General features: G+C 35.1%; 1 protein-coding gene across 1 annotated transcript; it reads left to right on the top strand.

The window, feature by feature from the left end:
* Positions 1 to 6: 6 nt before the first annotated feature.
* Positions 7 to 25,539, top strand: LOC120632901. The gene is made up of 9 exons (XM_039902938.1): positions 7 to 217; positions 2,562 to 2,772; positions 5,886 to 6,101; positions 9,211 to 9,318; positions 10,050 to 10,144; positions 19,713 to 19,935; positions 21,652 to 21,858; positions 24,098 to 24,205; positions 25,416 to 25,539. Exons 1-9 carry the CDS (start codon positions 7 to 9, stop codon positions 25,537 to 25,539), a joined length of 1,503 nt encoding a protein of 500 aa, XP_039758872.1.
* The last annotated feature ends 1,028 nt before the right edge of the window (positions 25,540 to 26,567 follow it).

Raw genomic sequence — 26,567 nt, forward strand, 5'->3', positions numbered from 1 at the left:
TCTAATATGGTTTCTAAGGTTGTGTTAAAAGTATGTTGTCTTATATTTTTCTGTGGTTTAGTTGCACTTTTGTGGAGTGAAACTACTAAGAATTTAAACAGTTTTGAAGTGTACAATGAAACTTCAACGAATGGTTCAGTGAACGAGGCACGTAAACGGACGCTTTCTAGGAGTAAAAGGTTCTTAGTGTTTCCGGAAGGCAGTTCTCTTCAATTAGGTATGTACTCTTCAGACCAAATGAAAAATATAGACAGCCGTTCCAATATAAAGCCGATCCGTATAAGCCCTATTTTATAAGAATACTTGAACAGAGAAAATAACATTATCGCGTTATACCTACCTTGCTCCTTAACGATATGAAGGAAGGTAATAGGAGCTTCTTGCAAATGTAGCAAAAAAATAAAAAGTCCCGCTTTTTATAAACATAGTGATATCACAGTAAATTTAGCTTACATATTTACTGTTGGGATATTCTGTGCGCGTATGCGTGTATGTGTGTTTGTGTATCATGAAAATTATAACTGCTATCAAAAGTTCTTTCTATCTTTTAGTAGTCTGTGCGAGTTTCTTGGTAAATTTGTGTTGCTAAGTCGTTGTTTGCACAGAGAGATACCAGTCCTACCGGTCAAGAACTACGGTACCACACACCTTCACATGCCTGTTACACTTTACATTTTCTGATTCTTCGAATTGCTTGAATGCTTATTATTCTCTTAGTAAAGCATAAGTAAAGGTAAATTCTGTATATGAAGATAACTGACAAAAAGTGGCATGACAAAAAATAGGTTAACAAGAGAAATTGGAGTTCGCGCAAGACTCAAGAGGAGTAGGTACTTATAGCGGTAGGTAGGTACTTATTATCTGCCATTTTGTAGCGGCAGCCATCTTGGACTGGTTTTCAACAAACATAAAAAAAAACCATAATCAAAACCGCTCCATCCGTTTAAGAGCTATAATGCCACAGCAGACAAACACACACACATATACCACACACTTATAAAACCACGTCCTTTTTGAGTCTTAGTTAAAAATGGGTTTCTTTTAAAACTAGACTAAAATTTAGGGATAAAAGGGGTTGCAAGTTCGTAAGAAAGTTCTGAGTTTTTGAAGTTAGACACCAAAATTCGCATTTAGATTAGTAAAAATAAATAACAGTATTTAAAAACTTCACTTTTTTCTGAACAAATTATACTGCGATGGATCAACGAGATTTGTAGCAAAACGCAATTATTACTGCCTGCCTTTTAACCACGTTACGTTGAAAAAGGAAAATGTTAAAAGGGTGTACCTACCTATAGGAATAAAAGAATAAGAATTGATTCAATTTAAGTCCATGGTCCTCCATAAAGGACTCCGCTATCCCATTTGTATTGAATTACGGAACTTCCACTTTACGATAACTTGGTTGGCTGTGTAGCTTAAAATTCTTTAAATAAAATGATAAATAATGAAAGTAGTCTTTTTCTTTTTTATTCATTAGGTATCTTATATCTTTAAACGAGAAATTGTTGCATATATATAATACTAGCTTGCCCGTGCAACTTCGTCTGCACCAAATCGGTTATTGCCGGAAAACACAAATAAAATGACATTTTTTTAAAATAAATCCAAAATAGATCGATCTTTCGCCCCCGAAACCCCCTGTATACTAAACTTCATGAAAATCGTTGAAGCGGATTCAGAGATTCCAATTATATATCTTATATCTTTAATCGAGCAATTCTTGTATATATATAATTGGAAATTTAGTATACAGGGGGCGGTAAATCGATCTAGTTTGGATTCATTTTCAAAAAATGTCATTTTATTCGTGTTTTCCGGCAATAACCGATTTGGTGCAGACGAAGTAGCACAGGAAAGCTAGTATTCATAAACAGACTATTAATTTCTCATTTTCCGGCACAGAGCTAATTTATCATAAGACAGGAGGATGAAGAGTTTAAGCTCACCACCCATCAGACCCTAATGTCCATCAAATTTTAGACCTATGTGCCACTTCCATTGCCATCTCAGCTTAACCACTTGTCAAGCAATAACTCTGGTCTCTCGGATCTCCTCATTCCTGATTTGGTCACGTGGAGACACTGCGAATGTATCTGTGTCCATCACCCGCTAAGTGACTCTGAGCCTTTTTATGAGACCTTATAGTTAGTGATCATTTATCGGAGCTATAAGTCGTTATATTTTCCCTAATTGAAGTCCTGAACGTCTTGAACTAATCAATAATTTCGGTAAAAATTATATTATATTATTTCTCCAAAACATAAACATGGTAAGGAAACCTGAATGCCTGAGAGTTCTATATCCTTTTAATGTTATAAACACGAGCGCTTAACTTCAATCACATCTGATGGTGAGTGCCTAAGGCCGTGCTAGTCTAAAAGATGCCTGTTCACTCTTGATTTAAAGGTACTCATATTGTAGGTACTTGGGAAAATAGAATGTGGAATCCACCAATCCGCACTAGGCCAGCGTGGTGGAATTTGGCCTTAACCCCTTCTCATTGTGGGAGGAGACCCGTGCTCTGTAGTGGGTTCATGTGAGGATTTTATTGCTTACAGTGTTCTGCGTCCAAACCTCAGCTCTCATACCAATAGGTGATATTTTCCTGTATGGCAATACAGCGGCGCTGGCGTGGAATCTTCCGACGGATCCGAAACTTCTTCTTATGCTGAAAGAGTATGAGAAAACCGCTAAAAGAAGAGTAGATGAGAGTAATGTGTACTACGTGGATGATAAGGGAAAGCTGATTGCTAAAGTGCCTTATAAGAGGTAAGTTTGTTCTTAAAGCTATTTATATATTGTAAACTTGTGAAAAATATCGACTGTAGTGTTTAATAAGAACATTTACACTCAAGGAAAAGACCAAGTGCTAAGTTTCTCGTTAGAATCTGCATTCCCGACCGGTGGTAGAGTCACTAAAAACACAGTTTCAAAAGTATATTAGGCCTACTTGTTAAAAATGAATTTTGAATTTTTTAATAAAAGTGTAGCTCTAAATAAGAACTGTTCATGTGTAGTCCTTAAATATTAAAATCCCTAAGTAGTCCAATTAATAGTCCGAATAGTTTTTATGTATTATATACACCAAGAAATTATAGCTGACGTTACTTCATCGCCCATAACATTGAATCCATTGGTTTTTAACATTATAATTATTCTAACATTATATTTATTTATTTTAATATTTGTTTCGTGTTTAATTATTAGTATTTTATTAATTTTAATTATTATTATTATTATTATTATTATTGTTAATTTAATTTGTGCTTCATTTTATGTTATTTTTAAAAACTGTTAAGTGCACACTATACGGGCTATGCCTGAAATAAAATTTTATTATTATATTATTATTATTATTTAAATTTTGTTCCAATTTTTAATTCACTGCAAGCTGATTTTCCGGCTGGGGTAGTTACAATATTGACCCTGCCGGGAATCAAACCCGGAACCACCGTTTATAAGGCCACAACAAGAAGGAGGTCGTCAAGATACTAAAAATATGAACAATAACTAATCTAGAACTATTTTAATCTATCTATCTCCTATATATATAAAAGAGAAAGTAGGGTAAAGTGTGGGTATGTTCCGTATAGGCTCCGAAACGGCTGGACCGATTTCAATGAAACTTTCAGGGAATCTCCGGATTGACCTGACGAGTAATCCTGTAAAGTTTGGTGACGATCGGACCATTTCTATTTTTGAATTTTACAGCTTTTATTTACTATGATGATATTCTATTGTTGGGTGTACATGGGTGTAGATAATGATCTTCGCCGCTCGAGAAGAGAATAGAAGAGAATGAATACGGAGAGAAATAAATGATTTAATATATTATGAGACTTAAATTAAAAATTTAATGATGTAAGTTTAATGTTTAAATAAAATAAAATAAAGCTAAACCTATCCTGGCGAAGCGGACTGGGTACGCTAGTATAATATAATTGTAATCTAGGGAAATACGTCATTCCTAATTTATTCACCTGTTTAAACATCGCTTAAAAAATTATTGCTTATCTATTTAATTGAGTATTATGTAAGTTTATAATAGCATGAATATCTATTATAGTATATATAAATTTATATCGGTATTTTTGTAGTTAAGATGTAATATGTGTATGTTCATGTAAGTTTATTTTATATTTTGTAACATCCTTTATGTACCACCCACTTTCCACTTTTTCGTCGGCTTCGCACGCTCAGGTTGCCTTTAAAAGATCACTTTTAGTGATAAGGCCGCCTTTGCACCCTAACACTAAATACTATTACTGTTTTCCTTGTGTTTTTCCTATTGTGTTGTGTTGCAATAAAAAAATTCTATTCTATTCTAGAAACAAAATATAACTTTATTTTTTACAATGTAGTTAATCTGTCACCATTATTCCATAAAACAGCGAGACGCAGTGAACGGTTAAATCCTTATATATCATCCTTATAACATATCCGATATGACATCCAATCAACTCGCATGAAACGTTTCCTATCCACATTACTGATACGAACCGATACTGTGAATCGCTCTAAATAAATACTACCTCCAGTGAATCAACGAATTCGTGTGTATGTAGTATAAAGTAATGTTAAATGATATGTAATATGTAGTTAAATTATTCATCAATTATCTTAGTACCTAAATATAATTTTAGAATTTAGCATGTAGTTATATATACGACCAGTGATTGTTGATGGCGCAGTGTGTAACGGTAAAACTCTTAAGAGTTTATGTTTTACACCCTTTCAATATGACACTTTTGTATTTTTCGGTTAAATAAATGAATAAATAAAAAATAAAAAAAGTAGTAATTTTTTGGTTACTTTTTTTATTACCTACAAGCTACGCTTACTTTGGGGCTTAATGGATATATGTGTATTGTCGTAATATATTTATATTATATATCTTGTTTCTGTTTGCACGCGACTTTATTTGCGTCGAAATTTTGATGTGTAAGTTAATGTTATGCTCTGAGTCCTGAACTACTTTGCTAAAAAACGGCCAAGTGCGAGTTGGACTCGCATACCAAGGGTTCCGTGGCATTATCTATGCAAACGTTTGTTTTATGGGAGCCCCCTTAAATATTTATTTTAATTTATTTACTGAATAACATAACTCAATATTTTTTGAATATTAAAGTGTCTACCTGTTGCCATTATCAATCGACAACCGATTGGCGCAACGGGCAGCGACCCTGCTTTCTGAGTCCAAGGCCGCGGGTTCGATTCCCACAACTGGAAAATGTTTGTGTGATTAACATGAATGTATTTCAGTGACCGGGTGTTTATATGTATATTACAAGTATTTACATATATTATTTATAAAAATATTCATCAGTCATTTTAGTACCCATAACACAAGATCCGCTTACATTGGGGCTAGATGACGATGTGTGTATTGTCGTAGTATATTTATTTATTTAATATTGAACAAAAAAGACCAAACCACGTTTGTTGTATAGGAGTCCCCTAAATATATATCGTTTTTTTTAAATATTGTTGTTATAGCAAAAGAAATACATCATCTGGGAAAATTTCGACTGTCTAACTATCACAGTTCATGAGATGCGGGGTTTCAGACAGACAGCACACAGCCATACAGACTGACATACAGGCAGACAGGCAGGCAGACAAACGGTCCGTCAAGCCAAACTTCTAATAATATACCCTATGGATACAGAACCCTCAAAACGATCGATCTATGCCAATCTTTTGTTTTGTGAAAAACAAAACAAATCTATCCCACGCATGCAGTACATTTTCAGGAATAAATAATCTACATAAGCTAAATTTTATCCATTTTGTTTGATTGAGTAACGAACCTTCATCCGAAATATCGCATTAGTAACACTAGAATAAATTATATTATTATATACTATATTATTCATTTTCAGACGCACTATAATAAACCCGGCGTTCGCCAAACGGAGCGTCAGTGATAAAACGAGTTTCAAAGAAAAATTAAAGATAAAGATAGATAGACTGCAGATGCACAAAAGGCAGCTGCAGCGAGAATATCTGAAGAAAAATAACTTCGACCGCGACAGCATAGAGTTCCATCGGCACAGCAGAGTCGATTTATATGAAAAGCTAGCGCCATTTATTACGGCGTAAGTTTTTAAATTGGGTTTTTCAAAACAGCTTTCTCTCTTCTTGTGTATACTATCCTAACTAATATTATAAATTATGAAAATTAAATTTTATTTGCTATACTCCGCGAAAAGCAGCAGTATCTGTATGGCGTAATTTATAATTTCTTCAATCCTTAGACTTCACACCAAACAGATCTACAGCAATCTGGGTACAATGTGGGTATGCACGATTTGACTTTACAATGAATAATTTTTAAGAATGTATAGTCAACATCTCTTGGGGATTCGGAGCGAAACGTGCCGAAGATCTGTATGGTATGAAGTATAACGTTTCAAGAAATTATAATTTACACCATATAGATTCTATTCCTTTTCACAGAGTGTAGTAAATTAAGCTTAAATTTCATAATATATCATAGAATTCTACAAAGTAACGCCTGCTTCTGTCCAATTTTTAATATTATAAATTAAAAAGAGTTTGTTTGAAAGAAAGTATACTTTATATAATTTACATAAAATTATTTTTTTCTTATTATATATGTATGTATATTTATTGGTTATAGATAGTTTTAAAATCTAGTGTTTTTTATGGTTACTTTTCGTATTTCCTTTCCTTACATTTTTTTTGTGTACACCCTAACCTATAGGTACTGTTACTTTTCTCTTGTTCCGTGATAGGTTTTCTGTCAGAAAGGGTCCACCCCGACTTCGCTCGCCTTTTAACGTAAATAAAAGAGAACTCTCAGACATGTAGGTTTTCTTGGTTTCCTTCACAGTGAAAGCAATTATTAAAATTAAAACGCACGTAGCTCCAAAAAGTTAACCGTGCGTGCAGGGGATCAACCTCGGCCCCCCGGAAGGAAAGCCGAAGCCCTAAAGGCTGAATTATCACCACTTAACTCACTCATAATAACCAAAAAAAAATCATGTCTCACCTGCAAATTTCAATATGCCCTTTTCCAATCCTTTATTTTTTTCTGAAATTGCTTTACACGTTTTCATTTCCAATCCATGAGATGTAATTTGTTTGAAACAACACCCACAGTAGTGGGGCATCATGGATGGTGCTGATTGGTGTAGGCAACCCATGCTTCTTTTCCTCATCGAGGTGGTGGGTGACATTTTGAATTGCGCCGTCTATTACTTATTGCTTGAGTTTTAAAGTAAAAATTCCGTTCTCCCCCTTATAATATCCGGTACAACATCTTTACCTTTGAAATACAATCTTAAAATTTGGGCTTTAATTAATTCATCAGAAATGTAGGTACGATTAAGATAGCGAACGTAAAATTACCATCAGTGTATTTAATTAATTCATTAAAGATTGTAGCAATTAAACAAAATATATATTTCAAAATAATTGATAAATTAATTTACCAGTTCGCCTTTTATGCAAACTTTAGTTATGGCTGGCGTGAAAATGATCTACCTATAAAGCGTTTTGAAAATAATCTCCAAGATAATAGCTATCGTAAATAGCTTATAAGTGCTGGACTAAAATCCTCTCACAACGGCAGGGCATGCCCATAATCTTACTTCTTTATGGTCTGTCTGGTGGGAGGCTTTGGCCGTGGCTAGTTACCATCCTACTGACAAAGACGTGCCGCTAAGCAATTACGTTGCCCGTCGTGATGACACGTAGAAACTTATTAGAGGTATAACTACCATACTCCTTAACAGTTTAGCCCGCCACCACCATCACTCACCACCAGGTGAGATTGCAGTCAAGGGCTAATTTGGAGTAAAATAAAAAAATTATAAAAATAATCAATACGCTGGTTAAATGGGAGTTTGCTGATCGCAGTAGATGTTAATAGCACAGAGGACTATGCTGCCCGCTCTCCGAAATATTATTCCCTTAGTCACCTCGTACGACGACTGAAAACCATGAGGCCCTGGGTTCCGATCGGACCCATGTATTGGTTTTTTTCTATCAATAAGTTAGTACCAGCCCGGAGTTTGGAAATTGCGTCGTGCGCCTGATCTCTCTCCAGTTGTGTAAGAACTGTTGTCTCAGCGGACGTAAGAGAGTGAAGAAATAAAGAATGCATCCGTGTTTGCGCACACATATGTGCCATTTAACATCTCCCGCGTAGTTGGAAAGTCTCTCTGTAGATTGACTACCGTGGTTCAAATCGGTCAGGGAAACTATATTCTGACCTGCCGACACAACAAGAAATCTATCAACAAAACATCAACACATTTCCGGCCCACTACAGGGTACGGGTCTCCTCACAATGAGAAAGGTTAAGCCTGTACTGCCCACCTTGCTGGTTCAGTGCGGATTGGTGAACTTGACAGGCCTTTAAGAACATTATGGAGAACTCTCAGGCATGCAGATTTCTTTACGACGTTTTCCTTTACCGTTGCCACCTTGCTGGTTCAGTGCGGATTGGTGAACTTGACAGGCCTTTAAGAACATTATGGAGAACTCTCAGGCATGCAGATTTCTTTACGACGTTTTCCTTTACCGTTGCCACCTTGCTGGTTCAGTGCGGATTGGTGAACTTGACAGGCCTTTAAGAACATTATGGAGAACTCTCAGGCATGCAGATTTCTTCACGACGTTTTCCTTTACCGTTGGAGCAAGTGATATTTTTATTACTTAAAACGCACATAGCAAAAAAAAGTCAAATTTGCCTGAAAGTATCCTAAGTCCTAACAACTGGGCTGTCACCGCTTCCAGAAAGCTATGTTAGTAAATGTGATTATTTCATCAAATTCAGTGCATTCATCATCATCAGAATTATATCAACCGATATACGTCCACTGCTGGACGTAGGTCTTTTGTAGGGAGTTCCAAATTCCACGCCGCTTGAATCCAGCGACTACCTGCGACGCGCCATCTCGTCGGGGGTGGACCAACGCTGCGTCTACCAGTGCGGGGCTGCCAATCCATCACCTTAGGGCCACAACGTCCATCCCTCCTCCGAACTATGTTGCCACCCACTGCCACTTTAGCTTCGCGACTCGTTGAGCTATGTCAGTAACTCTTCAGGGCATTAATTGAGCCGAATATAGCTAACCATCCATCCATGTTTGTATTCAAAAAATACGTTTATTATATTAGTATGGAAGTTGAGAATACGTTTTACGTGCCATTTCACCGTACTAACACTTGTTCCAGGCTAGGAGGCGACGGTCCGCAGTGCGTTCTTCGCAAACTATGCGAGACTGCGAAAGCTTCCACGCGGCAAGGCACATTCCTGCAGGAGATGCTCAGAGTTGTCTTTACGTTAGTACCAACTATGAATTGAATTTCAGACATGCCTTTGAAGCTTGTTTTAGATAAAACCATAGAGATATACATATATTACCACAATACACACATCGCCATCTAGCCCCAAAGTAAGCGTAGCTTGTGTTATGGATACTAAGATGGCTGTTGAATATTTTATATAGCATAGCATAGCGATATAGCTTTGTGGACCAAGTCCTGTAACTTTGTGTTCGTAACATTATGTTATCTTTTCCGCTACAAGCTTAGAAAGAAGACTTATTCGTCACTTACTCATAGTACCTGATACTTATTTGTAAGGATGGTAGCTGGGATATATATATCTTGTTTGGTGTACGGCAATTATATTAAGCGTGGCTTGTGTTATGGGTACTAAGACGACTGATGAATATTTTTTTATGAATAATATACACAGATACTGATAATAAACAGATAAACACCCCGACACTGAAACACTTTCATGATCAGACAAACATTTTTCAGTTGTGGGAATCGAACCCACGGCTCAAGCGTAGCTTGTGTTGTGAATACCTGGTAAGATAACTGATGAATATTCCATAAATAATATACATAAATACCTAAAATATACAGATAAAAAAATTTATGCGAATCACACAAACATTTTCTAGTTGTGGGAATCATGGCTTCGCACCCAGAGAGCAGGGTGACTGGCCACTGCACCAATCGGCTGACAAAAAATTTAATAATACAATTATTATGCTTCACAGATTGCCAAAAGGAACGCAATTCCAATCAGAAGATCACAGGGGTTACGACAAAGCTCATTCAGTTCGAGACGACTGTGCTTCAATGTACCCCGCATGCGAAGACGTCGATGTACCTGTACAGTTAAATTAGAACTAATAAAAGTATATTGGAAGCGTTATTTTTTATTCACCTTCTTCGGAAGTACAGTTGCGTGCAAACGTTTTATTTGTACTGCTGTAATAAAGGCGCAGTTTATGTTTTTTGTATTCCTATTCCACTACAAGTTAGCCCGTTTCGTCACACCTGTAAGTAATGATGCAGTCTAAGTAGGTGGCGGGCTAACCTGTTAGGGGTATGGAAGTTTCTGGTTTGGAAACTTTAATTATGGCTGGCGTGAAACTAAAACGTGAAAGCAGAGATAATTGTGGAAATTATAGTTTCATAATTTGCTCTAGTCTGGTGGGAGTAGTTACCACCGTATCGACAAATACGCGCCGTTTAGCGTTCCGGTACGATGTCGCGTACAAACCAATATCTTAGACTGCATCATCGCATACCGCTTACGTGAGATTACAGTCTGTAACAGCTTACAGACTTTATATACGGCTTGTAACGGAAAATAAAAACTAGCCACGACCGGAGTCTCCCAAACCAGATCAGAGAAAATTCAGAAATAAAAAATTGGTTGTCTGTAAAGTCGGCTTACTGACGATACTTGAACGTGACAACGTCGTAAGAAAATACTGATGGAATGGTTGCATTTTTCAAAAGAAAATTTTAATTTTATTTGTTTGATAGATATTATCGTTGCTATAAACAATTAACACCACATTTACTTTTCACTGCACTTCATCCTTACCGAAAACATTTAAATGTATTATTGTATAGCGGCTGTCCACGCGGAGGCATCGCTCACTCAAGTAGGAGAGAGACAGATGTCGAACGCGGAGGCTGACTGTGCCTCTTTGTCGCTCGTTCCGCGCTCTCGCTTGCACTTCAAGCCTTGAATGGAACGCCTCAGAGCGAGGTAACGCCGCATGCGTCATGTTTTTTCGTGCGTGTAGCCGGCTCCATCGAATTATAAGACGTTGTCACGTCAAAAATTCCTTAATTACCACTGCTGGGATTCGAACCACGCACGTAAAACTTAATTTTAAAAAGTTATGTGCGTTTTAAGTAACTAAAGTATCACTTACTTCAGCGGTGAAGGAAAACATCGTGAGTAAATCTGCATGCCTGAGAGTTCTACATATTGTTCTCAAAGGTGTGTCTCACCAATCCGCACGAAAAAAAGAAACCAAATCGATACGTGAAGTATTTCGCTCTTTATCGTGACCACAAGATACGGGACACAAACAAACACAAGGACGTCCAAGACAGAACTTTTTAAACAATTTTTTAATTAGTTTAAAAAGTAAAATGACATTTAAAAATATCATGAGTGTTAAAAATAGTGTTTCTTCTCAACATTTGTCTATTTATATTCACTTATAAAAGCAATAAAGAATAAAAAAAGTGAGATTTTATGTTAGAGAATCACTCTGCGTATACTGACGGTAATACCCACTTCAATGCTTCGCTTACGAGGCGTGCAATAAATAAATTAAAAATTAAATCAAATCAACCAAATCAAAATTAAAATTCAATATCAATAATATAATTAATTAAATCCATAGTAATATCACATGCAATAAAAAGTAGTTTAAGCATATTATTAACTCTTAAGCCTAGTATTTAGGAAAGCTAAAAAAAAATCTCACTGTATTTTCTCTTTTTATCGAGTACATTCGCGCGCACAATTCGAGTTCTTAATTTAAGATTTTATTTTTATTTAAAACAGCTGATGCTCATGAATTTTTTTGTGTGGGGATTGAACAATAGATATTTATTTATGTCTGATTAAGAGATTTCTCCTTGCAAAGTCCTCTAAGAACTAAATATACCACGACTCATCATCATCACATCAAACCATTACAGGCCTATCACAGAGCACGGGTTTCCTTCCACAATGAGAATAGGTTAGGGCCGTAGTCCATCACGCTGGCCCAGTGCGGATTTGTGGACTCCACACCTTTGAGAACATTATGTAGAACTCTCAGGCATGCAGGTTATCTCACGAAGTTTTCCTTCACCGCTGAAGCAAGTGATATTTTAATTACTTAAAACTTGGCCGGAATGTAAAGAATACCCACGGTTAGACGGTCATAAAGTATTTAAAACGTAACTAATATTATTTATTTTTGCTACCATGCCTTACCTATATTCTTGAATTTAACTTAAGTATTTGTATTAAAGCGAGCGGTAGATTTTTAAAGGTTAATGGAAATACTAAAAGATTAATGGTTTGTAAAAATGATGAACAAAAGATAAAGGGCATCGTTCTTTTGAAGCCTTATAATAATGTACACGATAACGAGAGGAGTTTGGATTATACGCCAATTTTTTATTTTAACGAAGTGGCAATGTTTCGCTCAATCATGATTAATGAATTCGTTTACTATAAACACGTATTGTATGGGTACTATTGAATAGGATTTTGTTAGTCGCCCTAGTTTAATATATTTATTACATTATAATGGGACATCTACTTAAATATGTCTAACTTTCGAGGGACTAAGTTTGAAAGCCAGCACGAATCTCTAACTATTGTAAGTTACATGCGTTTTAAGCAATTAAAATATCACATCCTTCAACGGTGAAGGAACACATCGCAAGGAAACCTGCATGCCTGAGAGTTCTCGGCCTTAACCCCTTCTCATTTTGAGTGAAAGACCTATGCCCTCTAGTGGGCCAGTAATGTGTTGATATGAATTATCATATCAACATCATATCATCATTAGATGATGATGATGATGTATAAAAAATAATTCCATAAAAACACCTATTTAAAGTACCTCTGAAATTATATTGCTTCTAAATAAGAAAAAAAAATTGAAATTTTTTTGTTTATTTTGTCGGTCAGGTTTTATCTTTGAATGAATGATTGAATGAGTGAATACACTTTTATTGTACACCAAAGAAAAAAAGTAGTTACAGAGATATAAATACATATCAAGAGAGTACAATTTGGTGGCCTTATCGCTACATAGCGATTTCTTCCAAGCAACCAATAGCGTAAAAGGAAAAAACATAGAAAAGAGGTAGGTAGTGCAATAAATAATCTTTTAAATTATACAAATATATAAATAAAACATATATATTTATCTATATATCTTTGCGAACTTTTTTATTACCCCTGGAGGGAGTCTAACCTGGGGCCTTCCATTACAAATACCACAGTACACGTCACTATGCCAGAGAGGTCATCAAAACAAAAATTAAAGGGTTAATACAACTTTTGCCCCGACTGTACTGAACTGGTATCGGAGGCCTTAATTGTATGTAAACAAATTTGCGCCTATTCTTGTTGTTCTAGAAACTTGATATTCCGACTTGCCAATAAGAGAACGGGATCAGTTGCTGTTTGTCTGAGCTTCGATATTGTCTTTGGATAGCTTATAGGTGATAAATAAGTGCACACGATTCCAGGACACGTGTCTGCTTACTTTGTGTCTCTTTTGCTAACGTTAAAAGTAAACGAAACTTTAGCATTGGGAAATTGTTATTTAATCGAATTCTAGCAAAGGGGTTTTTAATCGACGCATATTTATAAATGTAAGTACATTTAATGTTTCAGCGCAGGTTTCAACTTTCAGCTCCATACCATTCAATAAATTAACATGTATGCATGAACGCTTCATAAGTGACTGTTATAGGCCTACATGAATTAAGAATTTTTGAATTTAATAATCCCACATTTTGAATTAGAACACATATTTTTGAGACGGATAATCTTCTTTTTTTGTATTGCACCTACTAATACAATATTTTATTTTATTTGTAATAGCTTTTAGAGTTGTTTTTTTACAAAAGGAGTGGAAAAATTAACAATATTTGATATTTATAGATTGAGTTAATGTTCTTCAACTATAATTTTAGAATCAAGCATTGGAGTTCTGCCATAGAACTGAAGGTAAAGGAGCTGATGAGATTGCCGTTTTCGACAAATCAGGTAAGTTATTTTTACACGTATACTATTTTTATTTAGAACACGTTTTTAAAATAAAATACTAAATTAAAAATATTTATACATCCTTTTTTTTTATACAGAGTAATTTTTTTTTTTTTTTTTTAACTTTAGTTTAATTATTGTTTTCGATTTTCGAATATCTTCGTAGAAGATTATAATTTCATAGAGAAATAAAGTGCCTAAAAAACCAAAGATTAGACAAGAATGTTAGACTTATGAACTTTAACGTACGTAATTTAACCGTTAACCGTACGTTATTTAGTAATGCTTATGGAAAGAGGGTATTGGGGTACGTCCTACCTTGTGTTTAAGAAAAATTACCTATTACTACTACCTATTTTTATGAAGAAGAAATAAAAAATAAAAACCTGAAGCAATTAAAAACAAGTTGAAACCTTATTATATTAAGGGTGCGTATGAAAACTGCAAGGCTGACGTTCACCCAGTTCCTACAAGTTCCATTAACATTATAGACATTTCTTTTTTTTCCCCTTTCTTTAAATATTTATTAAAAAGCTAGTGCAACCCTCTGGAGCACAAAAATCTTCCATAATTAAGATAAGCATAATTCAATCGAGAATAAAACAATCATGTATTTTTTATCTACGATAAACAGGTTTAAATTTTATTTTTATTTTTACCGCAATTTTTCATTCATTATGCCAAATTTAACGTATTGAAATCTATTTTGTTATCATATCTATCCAGTTTCGTGTAACATGTTTCTTCAACCAAAGGTTATCTGGAGGAGATCGCTTCAAGCGATAAAGCCGCCTTTGCGTATATATTTAGCATTATCGTCTGTTACGTTAACCTAGTTTTCTATGTGCACATTGGCGTGCATAGAGGGTATGCACAGGGTATGCAGATGATATAAACAAAAGAAAATATCCAGTATGAGCTATAAATACTTGAGGGTAGGCTTTTTATGACTCTTACAATGCCTATCCCTCGTACTCCCTCGTGCTCGTACTGGAGTTTTTCTTCATATTATATCACCTGCATACCCTGCGCATACCCTCTATGCACGCCACTGTATGTGCATGTGGTATAAAGACTTTCTAATCTTTTATTTTCTAGTTCTTATGTACTTAAGATTCTTATGTCATAATAACGGTGTACGTACAGCATTTTTAGCCGCCTAAAACCAGAAGCGAAATGCATTTAAAAATGTCATACGATTTCAGTGTGATAAAGATTCAAGGCCCCGCAGAAGTCAGCAAGCCGTGTTAGTTGAAAATGGGATTAATTGTTGTTAATTTTCCCATTCCAGCGTAGAGGTTGTTATTTTAACGAAATAAAAGAGTAAAGCCTTCGTCCCGGACAAAGGACGGTCCATTAGTAGTTGAGTTCTAAGCTGCCCCATTACTGGAGTAAATATTTCCTAGATTATTTTTGAAGTGAAATTCTAGACAATTTCTTCGTTATTTCAACGAAGCTAATAAACTAAACTTCCTCGTATGGTTTAGCAGTCAATATGCTTGTCAAAGTCAAAGTCAAAAATATCTTTATTCAAGTAGGCCCATAGGTAGCACTTTTGATGCGTACATTACATGAGAATTACACGATAGTGAGATTACGGATCAGAAGGTTTTAGTTTTGTTTACCGATTTTAATACATTTTTTTTTATTATTAGTAATTGAGAAATAAATATACTGCGACAATATAGACATTGGCATCTAGCCCCAAAGTAAGCGTAGCTTGTGGTATGGGTAATAAGATGACTGATGAATAATTTATGATATTGTCTATAATATGTATATTATATACATTAATACTTATGATATACAAATGAACAAACAGACACTGAAAAACATTCATGTTCATAACACAAACATTTTCGAGTTGTGGGAGTCGAATCCACAGCCTTGATTCAGAAAGCAGGGTCGCTGCCCACTGCGCCAATCAGCCGTTGATTGACCAGACCTAGCCCCAATAAATAGAACGAAAACAATTTTAGAAATTAAACTGCAGTTTGAATACTTTTAATTCAGTCTTAAAACAAAGACGCTATAAAATTTGACCAGGATTTTTTTTACAGGGTTGTTTACAATTGCGTTGTTAGTATTGAAGTTAATATAAGTGTGATAAAAACCCGTGATATCTTAGTCTTCCAAACCCTCCCACTAATGGAGGGCCCTTTGTCCGGGCCCCGGGACACGAAAAGGCTCTACTTTCTATTTTGTTGAAATAACAATAGCAACGAAGTGACCTACTAACAGGAATTACACTTATATTAATAAAACTCATCTTTTTTATAAGTCTTTTGAGTATTCTTAATTTATTTGACTTAATTTCTGAGTCCAAGGCTGTAGGTTCGATTCCCACATCAGGAAAATGTTTGTGTGATGAACAGTGTCTAGTCTGTAATTTGTATATAATAAGTATTTATGTTTATTATTTATTCATAAAAATATTCATCAGTCATCTTTGTACCCATAACACAAGCTTCGCTTACTTTGGGACGATGTGTGTATTGTCGTGGTATATTTATTTAGTACTAGCGTACCCAGCCCGCTTCGCCGGGCTAGATTTTGCTTTATTTCATTTAAACAATAAACTTACATCGTTAAATTTTTAATTTTAGTCTTATAATATATAAAATCATTTATTTCTCTCCGTATTCATTCTCTTCTATTCTCTTCTCGAGCGGGTGAAGATCATTATCTACACCCATGTACACCCAACAATAGAATATCATCATAGTAAATAAAAGCTGTATTGGACAGTTTGACAGTTCAAAAATAGGAGTACTCCGATCGTCACCAAACTTTACAGGATTACTTGCCAGGTCAATCCGGAGATTCCCTGAAAGTTTCATTGAAATCGGTCCAACCGTTTCGGAGCCTATACGGAACATACCCACACACTTTCTTTTTAATATATTTAAGTATTAAGTATATAATACCTACATGAGTTTATGAATGTAAAGTAAACTTTTTGCTTAGTTTTTTATATTAGTATATTTCTACGCACCACAATTTTTAGTTAGCGATTTAAAAGCTGTTATTAATAAAGGCGGGAAATGACGGTTTACCTTGCTTCAAGAGCACTTAGAAAAGGTAAAGACCTTTTATCCTGAAACATCTTACAATCGATTATTGTTTACCAAATTGTATCAACGTTGTACCAAGGCAAACGAGAGTTATAATAAATTCTGTCATTTATTAGTCATTATAAACTCTTTACCGTCCCACTATAGCGCAAGGGTCTTCTCTCAGAATGAGAAGGGTTTAGGCCGTAGTCCACAAAACTGGCCAAGTGCGAATTGGTAGGCTTCATTCACCTTTGAGAAAGGACATGCAGGTTTCCTCACGATGTGCTTAAAGCTAGTGAAATTTAAATAGCTTATTTTAAAAACGCGTTTCGCTCCGAAGAGTTAGAAATGCCAATTATATATTTATTATACATAGCTTAGGTTAGGCTTCTTTTCAGGGGGACCGAGTCGGTCCCCGTCACGCATTTTCAGTGGCGTGCATAGAGGGTATGCAGAGGGTATGCAGATGATATAAAATCTCCAACACGAGTTACAAAAAACTTAAGTAGTAAGAGTTATAAAAAGCCTACCTTTAATTATTTATAACTCATACTGGAGATTTTCTTCATTTCATCTGCATACCCTGTGCATACCCTCTATGCACGCAACTGAAAATGCGTGACGGCGACCGACTCGGTCCCCCAGAAAGGAAGCCTAACCTAAGCTATGTATAATAAATATATTATACCAGCTTATAATAATGCTAAAGTTATTGTTATTTCCACTACGGAAAAATGCAGCTTGAACTGACCCTGGGACGTGCATTTCACCGACATTTTCCCTTTATACTTCGATCAACGGAATGTGAGATACCGTCTAAGTTTAGTTATTTAGGTCTCTAACTATTCTAATCTAATAGTTAGAATAATTACGGTCTCTAATTATTCTAACTATTTAGTTTCGCATTCAAGACAACCTGCACCCATGACTTTAGTGAAAAAATTTGTACAGTTTACTTTACTTTTCAACTGACAGGGCATTCCAGAAACCGTCCTACAAAGTACCGTCCTGTGTCCATTAACCTGAGGCGTAGGTGTTAATACTAATAATAATAAATGCTTTTAACTCAGGCCAAATACCCATATAACAAAAATGACAAAAATTAAAACAAAAATACAAAAAATACTGTGAAGATAAGCAAATATGTACAGACTCGGATCTTAAATCAATACTAACTTAAATCAAATTGAAATTGCAAATAATACAAAAAAAAAAAAAAAAATTTATTAATTAATTAAATAAAATAAATATCAAACTACAATTACAAATTTCAAAAAAGTAAAAAAAAAAAAATTAAATCTAAAAAAATTAAGTTTATTTTTACATTAAGTTAAGCTTCATGTACCTTTTACTTTTACCGTTAATTATACCGGCAACCACGCCCTTTACACCGGAACACAGTAACAGCAGAAATAAGCATGATATTAGTACTCCCCCGGAAGAACTCTGCTACTTCTGAAAACACTTGATTACCTTCTTATTGATTATAGATGGAGAGTTGACCTAAGAATGGAGATAAGAAGTCTTACTATCGCTATACTCGTTTCACTAGAAATCGTTTTAGCTGCGGAACCAAATACAAACAGTCTCGACGAGGAAAAATATTCTACAAGAATTCTATCGAGACGTAAAAGATTCCTGATATTTCCTGATGGCAGCTCTTTTCAATTAGGTATGTAAATGGACTTTCTTGCATTATTCTTGCGGTAATAATATAATAATTTATTTAAATTTAAGGCAGATATTTCAATAGTGAGATTAAATTAACTTAACTGAGGTATGAATTGTGTGATGACGGAAGATCAGAATACAGTTGTTACCCATCCCTTCTTTTCCCACGGGTGTCGATCGAGGTGTCTATGGGAATGTAATGGTGAAACGGGCAGCATCGTCCTCTGTGTTCCAACTGCCATCTACTGCTACCACCAACCCGTCTACCCAAAGCCGGCCGATTGGCGCAGTTTGCAGTGACCCTGCTTTCTGAGCCCTAGGCCGTGGGTTCGATTCCCACTACTGGAAAATGTATATGTATATACTAAGTATTTATGTATATAATTCATAAAAATATTCATCAGGCTTCTTAGTACCTATAACACAAGCAACGCTTACTTTGGGGCTAGATGGCGATGTGTGTATTGCTGTAGTATATTATTATTATTATAATAAAGTGGTCATTACGGGCAAACCCTCTTTTGGAGGAGAACTTTAGTCCAGCAGTGGACTATGATAGGATATTGATGAGAGATTAAAGAAAAATCTGTATAAAAATATACCAAATTGAGTAACTGATGTCTCTCTTTGTACGAAAATAACTAAATGCATTATTTATAAATAATTCAGCATCAGAAGATATTGCCATGAGTAATGTTATTTTTCTAAGTATATTCGGGCTAACCTCTGTCATTACTGAACTGATTATCGCAATTATTTTTTGTTCGAAATGAGTTAATTTCGAAATGGTCCCATTTAAATTCAATATAGACGAGTTTCAGAGACAGTTATACATAAACGATAACATTAATAACAAAAATCTTAGGGTTCCAAGAAAAGTTAAATAAAAAAATCTTCTGTTTCAGTATTTTGTGCCCAAAATCAAGGCTACCTCCAGTTGGGGGACATCGTGTGGTTTGGCAACACCGCTGCGCTGGCGTGGGAGCTGCCCACGGACCCGGAATTGCTCCTTAAACTCAAGAAACACGACAAATTATCGTACACCGCACAGAACAGGGACGGAGTGTCTAAACTCTTATACTATTTGGACGAGAAAGGAAATGTACTTTCTAAGGTCCCTTATCGAAAGTACGTATTTTGGCGGAGTTAATCATGATATCAATCCAAAAATAGTCCACTACAGAGCACCGGTCCCTTTCCACGATGAGAAGGGGTTAAGGCCGTTGTCAACCACGCTGGCCCAGTGCGGATTGGTGGACTCCACATACCTTTGAGAACATTATGTATAACTCTCAAGCATGCAGGTTCCCTCACGATGTTTTCCTTCACCGTTGAAGCATGTGATATTTTGATTACTTAAAGCGCACATAACTTAGAAAATTGGAGGTGCGTTCTAGGCTTCAAACTCGGCCCCCCGAATGTAAAGTCGAGCTCCAACAAAACCGCTTCAGTAATGGATGGCGGAGTTAATCGATCTATAATAGTATATTGTGCAACTAGTGCGACAAGTTGTCAATTGCCCACGAAAGCGAAGTTGAACGCACGAGAGAAGCGAATGCGGTCACTCGCTTGAGTGGGTAATCGATGTCGCACTTGTTGCACATACTATTTTGTATTACAAATGCGTGGATAGTATCTTGACGCTCGCTGTTGCGGTTGAAAAAGAACCGTTTGCCCATTTTAAAATTTGAGTGCGACAAGTAAACTTGTCGCACTCAAATTATTCTTGTCGCATTCAAATCATTCAGTCGTATTCACAATACCCATTTTATCCTCGACTTAAATATGGTTGATGTTTAAGTCGAGGATGAAATGCCTCGCCTTCGGCTCAGATTGTAATCAGGTGGCCATCTCGGATAAAATGTAATGTTGTATGTCCTTGTAGCACAATCTACTATTACTGAAAATCGACTGAGTGAAGTTTCTAAGGTGTCTTAATTAATTGCACGAATTATGAAAAGTTGAAGATTTTTAGAGCATTCTCCTTGTCTCTTTTAAGGCACCTATATCGACCTAGTATTTTGCTCTAGATTCGTTGCAACACATAGCTTTCTTACAATAATCCTTACTGTTATTAAGAATCCTAGAGTGTGTTTGTGTGTTTTTGTCTGTCCATCACGCTCTTACTAAGCATATCAACTTGATTTTTGGCATAGAATTAGTTGAAGGGATGGAGTGTTTCCAAAGATTATTAGGCCTAGAGTAACTAAGGAAAGTCTTGGGTATATTATGTGACGCAAATGTGTGAAAATTACACTTCCTTTGTCACAAAATGTTTCCATTGTCAATTTGTTTGTTACTCATTCTGCTTGTGACGGTTTGGAGATTAGAATGAAAAAGAGAATTGGGCCCGTGTTAATAACCAACTTACGTGATGAAATAACCAAAGTCAAAGTCAAAGTCAAATATTTCTTTATACAAATAGAATTATAGATAGCACTATTGATGCGTTGATTATATACAACATGTGTATATAGTAGTGATGGCGATAACTACATTTGTGAACTTAAAACTAAAGCTACGAGGGCTCCAGACGCGCCCTGGTCTAAGAAGAAGCCTAGCCGGGTGTTCTTTTTGTTATCACAATCTCACATTGTCATTTAAAAATATTTAGGAAGCAACCTGGTTAGAGCAATAGTACACATCCAAGCTTTTTATCGTTTACGTAATCATTTATACTTTAATAGGACTTTTCTACAAGTTTTCGCTTAATACAATTGTTTTTTTTTAGAGACATACCCAAGATATCAATTGCTTATTTTGTGTGGTCTAGTGTATTGCACTGCAAGTTTATTTAACCTTTTAATCCAAGTAACAGTTCAAGATAATAGATTTTTGTTTTAGGAAAATTATCGTCAATCCAGCATTTGCAAAGCGAAGTGTAGATGAGCATTTGGCTGACCTAGACGAGTTAAGCGTTACAACAATTAAAGAATTGCATATTAAACAGAAGAGTTTGAGAGTTTTTGATGACCTTGACGAAAATGCTGTCAATTTCCATCGGCGAGGAAGACAAAGCCTTTATGGGCAACTGGAAACGTTTATACAAGCGTAAGTATACCAAATAATTATAGATTCACGGAATTTTTGACAACTCGATGCTGTGGATTTATGTCGGAGGCCCCAGGTTTGATCCCCGGTGGGGTTTGGGAATTTATAATTTCTGAAATTTCTCAGGTGAGCTTTCATGGGAGACTCCGATTGTGGCTAGTTAGCACCTTATTGAAAAAGATGTGCCACTAAGCAATTTAGCATTCCGGTACGATGTCGCGTAGATACCGAGTAGGGTTATGGACTTAATTCAACTGCCATACCCCAACTAAATTAGCCCGTTATTATCTAGACTACATCATCATATCCCAGGTGAGATTGCAGACTGCAGTGAACGGCTAACTTGAAAAAAAAAAATGTATTTATTTACAGTGAAGTTAGTTTAAAACTTACACTAAGCTACTCGTTTACCATGAGGCTTCTAAGTGCGTCTCTGTACAAATCTACGAGATAGTGATTAGTTTTGTGAGTTCAATGTTTAAAGAATCATCAATAATCGCGCAAAATCGCGTTATACTTTTCTGTATCTACGATAATGTTTTCCACTTTACTACTACTCTGAGGACTTTTCTAGATTAAAACTCATATTTCCGTGAGCTTCGTATTATGTCAACTTTCTCAACAAACAACTTTCAAAGCGAAGGATTATACAATACGAATTTTCCGCTAAGAAAATACAGCGAAATCTTAACAAAAACGGAGATAATAATTTTGTATTACTTGAATTTGACGTATTTTTTTAAAATTTAAAGTAAAGAACATGTTTTAATTATTACTTGTTTTATAAGTTTACTAGCTGTTGCCCGCGACTTCGTCTGCGTTTGATTTGGTTTTTTGAAGTGGCATTAAATATAGTTGTAGTTCTAATAAAAATTAAAGTATTCAGTATCGCTAAGCCTTAAATGGGGGGTTTGCTGTTGCCCGCTGAGAAGTTCTGTCCTCTATCTCCAACCACATTCATCAGATCTACACAAAAATTGGGCAAAATTAAACACATATACCTCTATAGTATTTGTCGGAGTTATGGTGTAAAATCGTCAAACACTTTCATAGTCACTTTCATCGTCAAGCTTGTTAATTATGAATCGATGAAAGATTTCAATATCCGAAAACTACTAATATGGTCCTATAATAATATTTAAAAATATTACTATAGGACCATCTTCAATATCATTTATTCTGAAAATATTTGCTAGCCTGAGCATATTAATATTAAATCGAAAATAAATAATTTTTAAATGAATATAATATTAATAACAACGTTTGCCGCTCTACTAGCCCAATTGCAATGCTATCAATATTATTATATGCAATAAATAAAATATTATTTTGTAACTTAATTGAAATTTTTGATTCTTAAATAAAATTCGATTATGCCTACTAATAAAATATGAAACTCAATAAGGATTACGTTTTAGGAATTTCTGCCCATCCTTTTATATCCATTTCTTTATTTCGTATATTTACTAAGCTTATGCATTGATTTTAAGTGTATCCAAAGTTGATAAAGTGTGAGTAAAATTTTGTACTTAGATGGTTCCGTACCATCTAATATTTAACGTCATCCAAAATTTATTTCATATTAAGAGAAGCAGCGGAAAATTACAAGATTGTTAAGCTGCAAGAATTGATTAGGATAAAGGCAATGTTTTTTTATAGATTGACAAGTATATTATGTAGTAGATTATATGTAGTAAAAAATAAATCATTAAAGATCATATCATAGATTAGTCAGCGTGGGGAAGTTCTGGTATAAAACTAATCTAATATTTTGAGCGTGTACATGTAACTTGAAATTCGATGTTAACATCAACTTGATTACTTATAATATATGTAACAAAAAGCTTTGTCACATAAAAAAGAGTGTTTCTAGCTCGACCAAGGTTACCTAACCTTTTTATTCAATTAATTTTCTTACAACTCCTTCAATATGGGTGTGAAATGAGATGGTTTGACTTGTAAAAAAAGTAGTGTGTGACTAGTAATGCACTATGACAAATTTTAAATTTAAAATGGCGCCACCACCAACTAGCGAATTACATATTTCTTCCACAACTTTACTTGTAGAATAATGATTTTTTCAATTTATTAGTTTAGTAAAATTTATCAAAGCATACTTTACACAAAAAAAAATGCAAAGATATGTTTACAATCTTTTCATAAGACAAGTTAGATTAAATATACTTATCCTCCAGCTACGGAACCCTAAAAAAACCACGATATCTTTTGCATTTTTCAGAATAGGGTGGACGGGTAGAGAATGCGTCTTACGCCTGCTATGCGAGTCTGGGAAGGGTAGTGCAGACCAAGGCACGTTTTTAGAGGAAATCTTTAGAGCCACATTTACGTGAGTCTTTTTTATTATTTGCAACCATTTGCTTTTATTATGCTATTTGTTATGTTTTATCTTGATAAAGGACTGTGCTTATACTTGTATGTGGAGGATTTTGACAACCGTTTTTGCGGTGTGGAATATAAAGTTTGGGTAAATTTATTTTTGTTATGTGTTTACTGCGGTTATATCTATGTTTGATTATGTATCACATGTGCACACACATATAAACAACCAGATATTCTACAACATTAACTATCACTTAAATGCATTGTCCCCGTTTAGTGAGTAGTAGAATATACATTAATAGAAGATTTTTGTCTTATAATAATAGACATCATAGAATTAAATAAAATGATACCTTGGCTATAAAAACAATAATAAAGTTACTGGGTTTACAAATTTCACCATGACTATCTCCCAAATAAAGAAATACAAGGTTAATGTTGATGATGATGTTGCACGTATATAATAACTAATTAACTGTTTACATCTCAAAAAATACATCTTGTAATGTTCTCAAAGGTAATCCGCACAGGGCCAGCATGTTGGACTACTGCCTTAACCCCTTCTCATTGTGGGAGGAGACCCGTGCCCTGTAGTGGGTCGGCAATGGGTCGATATAATGATTTTCATCACCGTCAGCCTTTTTAACAGTTTGCGGGGTCCAGGCTTTCTCTCTGACAGGTAAAAGGTTTTGAACAGCATAGGAACAACCTGGCGAATCGACAATTTTATTTATACATTAATGGACAAGATGGTAAATTTATATCCATCGCCTTTAAATAGGGTAAAACTTCGCAAGGCATGCAAGAAACACATCCTGCAACGGTTTCCAATACGGCTTTATACGATTATGGCAATAAAAATACTTTACACTTTCCATAAGAGCTAAACTTTCCCATCATCACTTCAACCAATTGAAGTCCACTGCTGGACATAGGTCTTTTGTAGGGAGTTCCAAAATCCACTGTCCTGGGCCGCTTGTTTCCAGTGGCTATCAGCGAATCGTTTGATGTCGTCTGTCCACCTCGTTGTGGACCTTAGGATCCCAACGATCCTTAGGGTTCTCCGAGCATTGTAAACTTGCCCAAGTCGTTAAAATTACCTTGCAAAAAGTCAGGGGAAAATCACCTTTACGCCGGCATCAATTAATCATTAATTAATTAATTAGATGCCAAACACTCTAATACAAATATTTAAGACTTCCCTCTCCATATTTCAGGCTCCCGAAACGACGTAAATCGGATGGTGACTTATATAGGGATTACGATGAAGCCCACAACGCGAAAGGAGATTGTCCCAGTTTATATCCTCAATGCAAGCAAACTGTTAAAAAATACATTTGATATATATTATTTTGTAGTATTTGAAAATTAAGATTTATTAAAATTAAATATTGTGTCCATGTTATTACATCATCGTCTCCAGCCCAATAATGTCCTGCAGTCATCCTCTCTCTTAATAGATATTGTTTAGAGCATAAACCCACCACGCTAATTTAATGCTGGTTTGTGGGCTTGTTTATAAACTTATATCAATTCAATTCAAATCATGAAAACATGTTATACGTATACATGGTAGGACATGCTTTGTAACTTTTGAAATATGATTATAATTTATAATACTACTAAAGTTTGATTAAATTCACAAATAAGCTATTGTTGTGCTTACCAAACGTTTTTTTAATGTGTCTACACAATAAAAAAACGCTACTAAAACCTACTACTATAGACTTGCTTTGCCAAACCCCGAAATTCGAATTTTCGATGTTTTAAAAGTACCATACTAAAATTGCAAACATCAATTTTATTAACATAGTCGATAGTCATAATAAAAATATATTCTTTTTTGTAGCCGAATCGTAAAAATCTAAAAGGTGTATATAATAAATAAAAAAAAAAAATCGCAACAGAATAAACAATGACGTAATCAATCGTATATCAAAAAGTTTCGTATATTCATTAAAGTTGGCAAGGTGTAACGAAATCGGATATAACAATAAATGGTTCACGATTTTGATGCCGTAAATAAAATGTTTAAGCACATAAAAATTGTTACGGAAGGTTGAGAAATGTGTACAGTTCAGATAGTTCTACAAATTACTGGGGACAGAAAATTTCGGCACGTATCGCGAAATGCAAATGTCAACATTAATATTCAAGCAGTAAGGCGTAAATTGGATCGCTCGAGTGGAAATACACGAAGGTGTTAAACTAACGTAATGAGTGGAGTAGCCTGTCGGTCTAATTCCTTGATCAAACATCCCGGGTCAGCGAACGGGCCTGCTTTACTTGGTAGAAATAGTAAAGATATTCCTTAAAATTTCCACATGCGCATTGACGCACTCTATAAAACATCAATACTACGTAAAATT

The sequence above is a fragment of the Pararge aegeria genome, chromosome 20 (genome assembly GCF_905163445.1).
Source record: "Pararge aegeria chromosome 20, ilParAegt1.1, whole genome shotgun sequence".
NCBI classification, from domain to species: Eukaryota; Metazoa; Arthropoda; class Insecta; order Lepidoptera; family Nymphalidae; genus Pararge; species Pararge aegeria.

Excerpts from the sequence above, each read along its gene's own strand:
- LOC120632901 (XM_039902938.1), top strand. The coding sequence starts at position 7 with ATGGTTTCTAAGGTTGTGTTAAAAGTATGTTGTCTTATATTTTTCTGT. Across the intron at positions 6,102-9,210 it reads CTAGCGCCATTTATTACGGC|GCTAGGAGGCGACGGTCCGC; the intron begins GTAAGTTTTTAA and ends CACTTGTTCCAG. Across the intron at positions 24,206-25,415 it reads ATCTTTAGAGCCACATTTAC|GCTCCCGAAACGACGTAAAT; the intron begins GTGAGTCTTTTT and ends TCCATATTTCAG.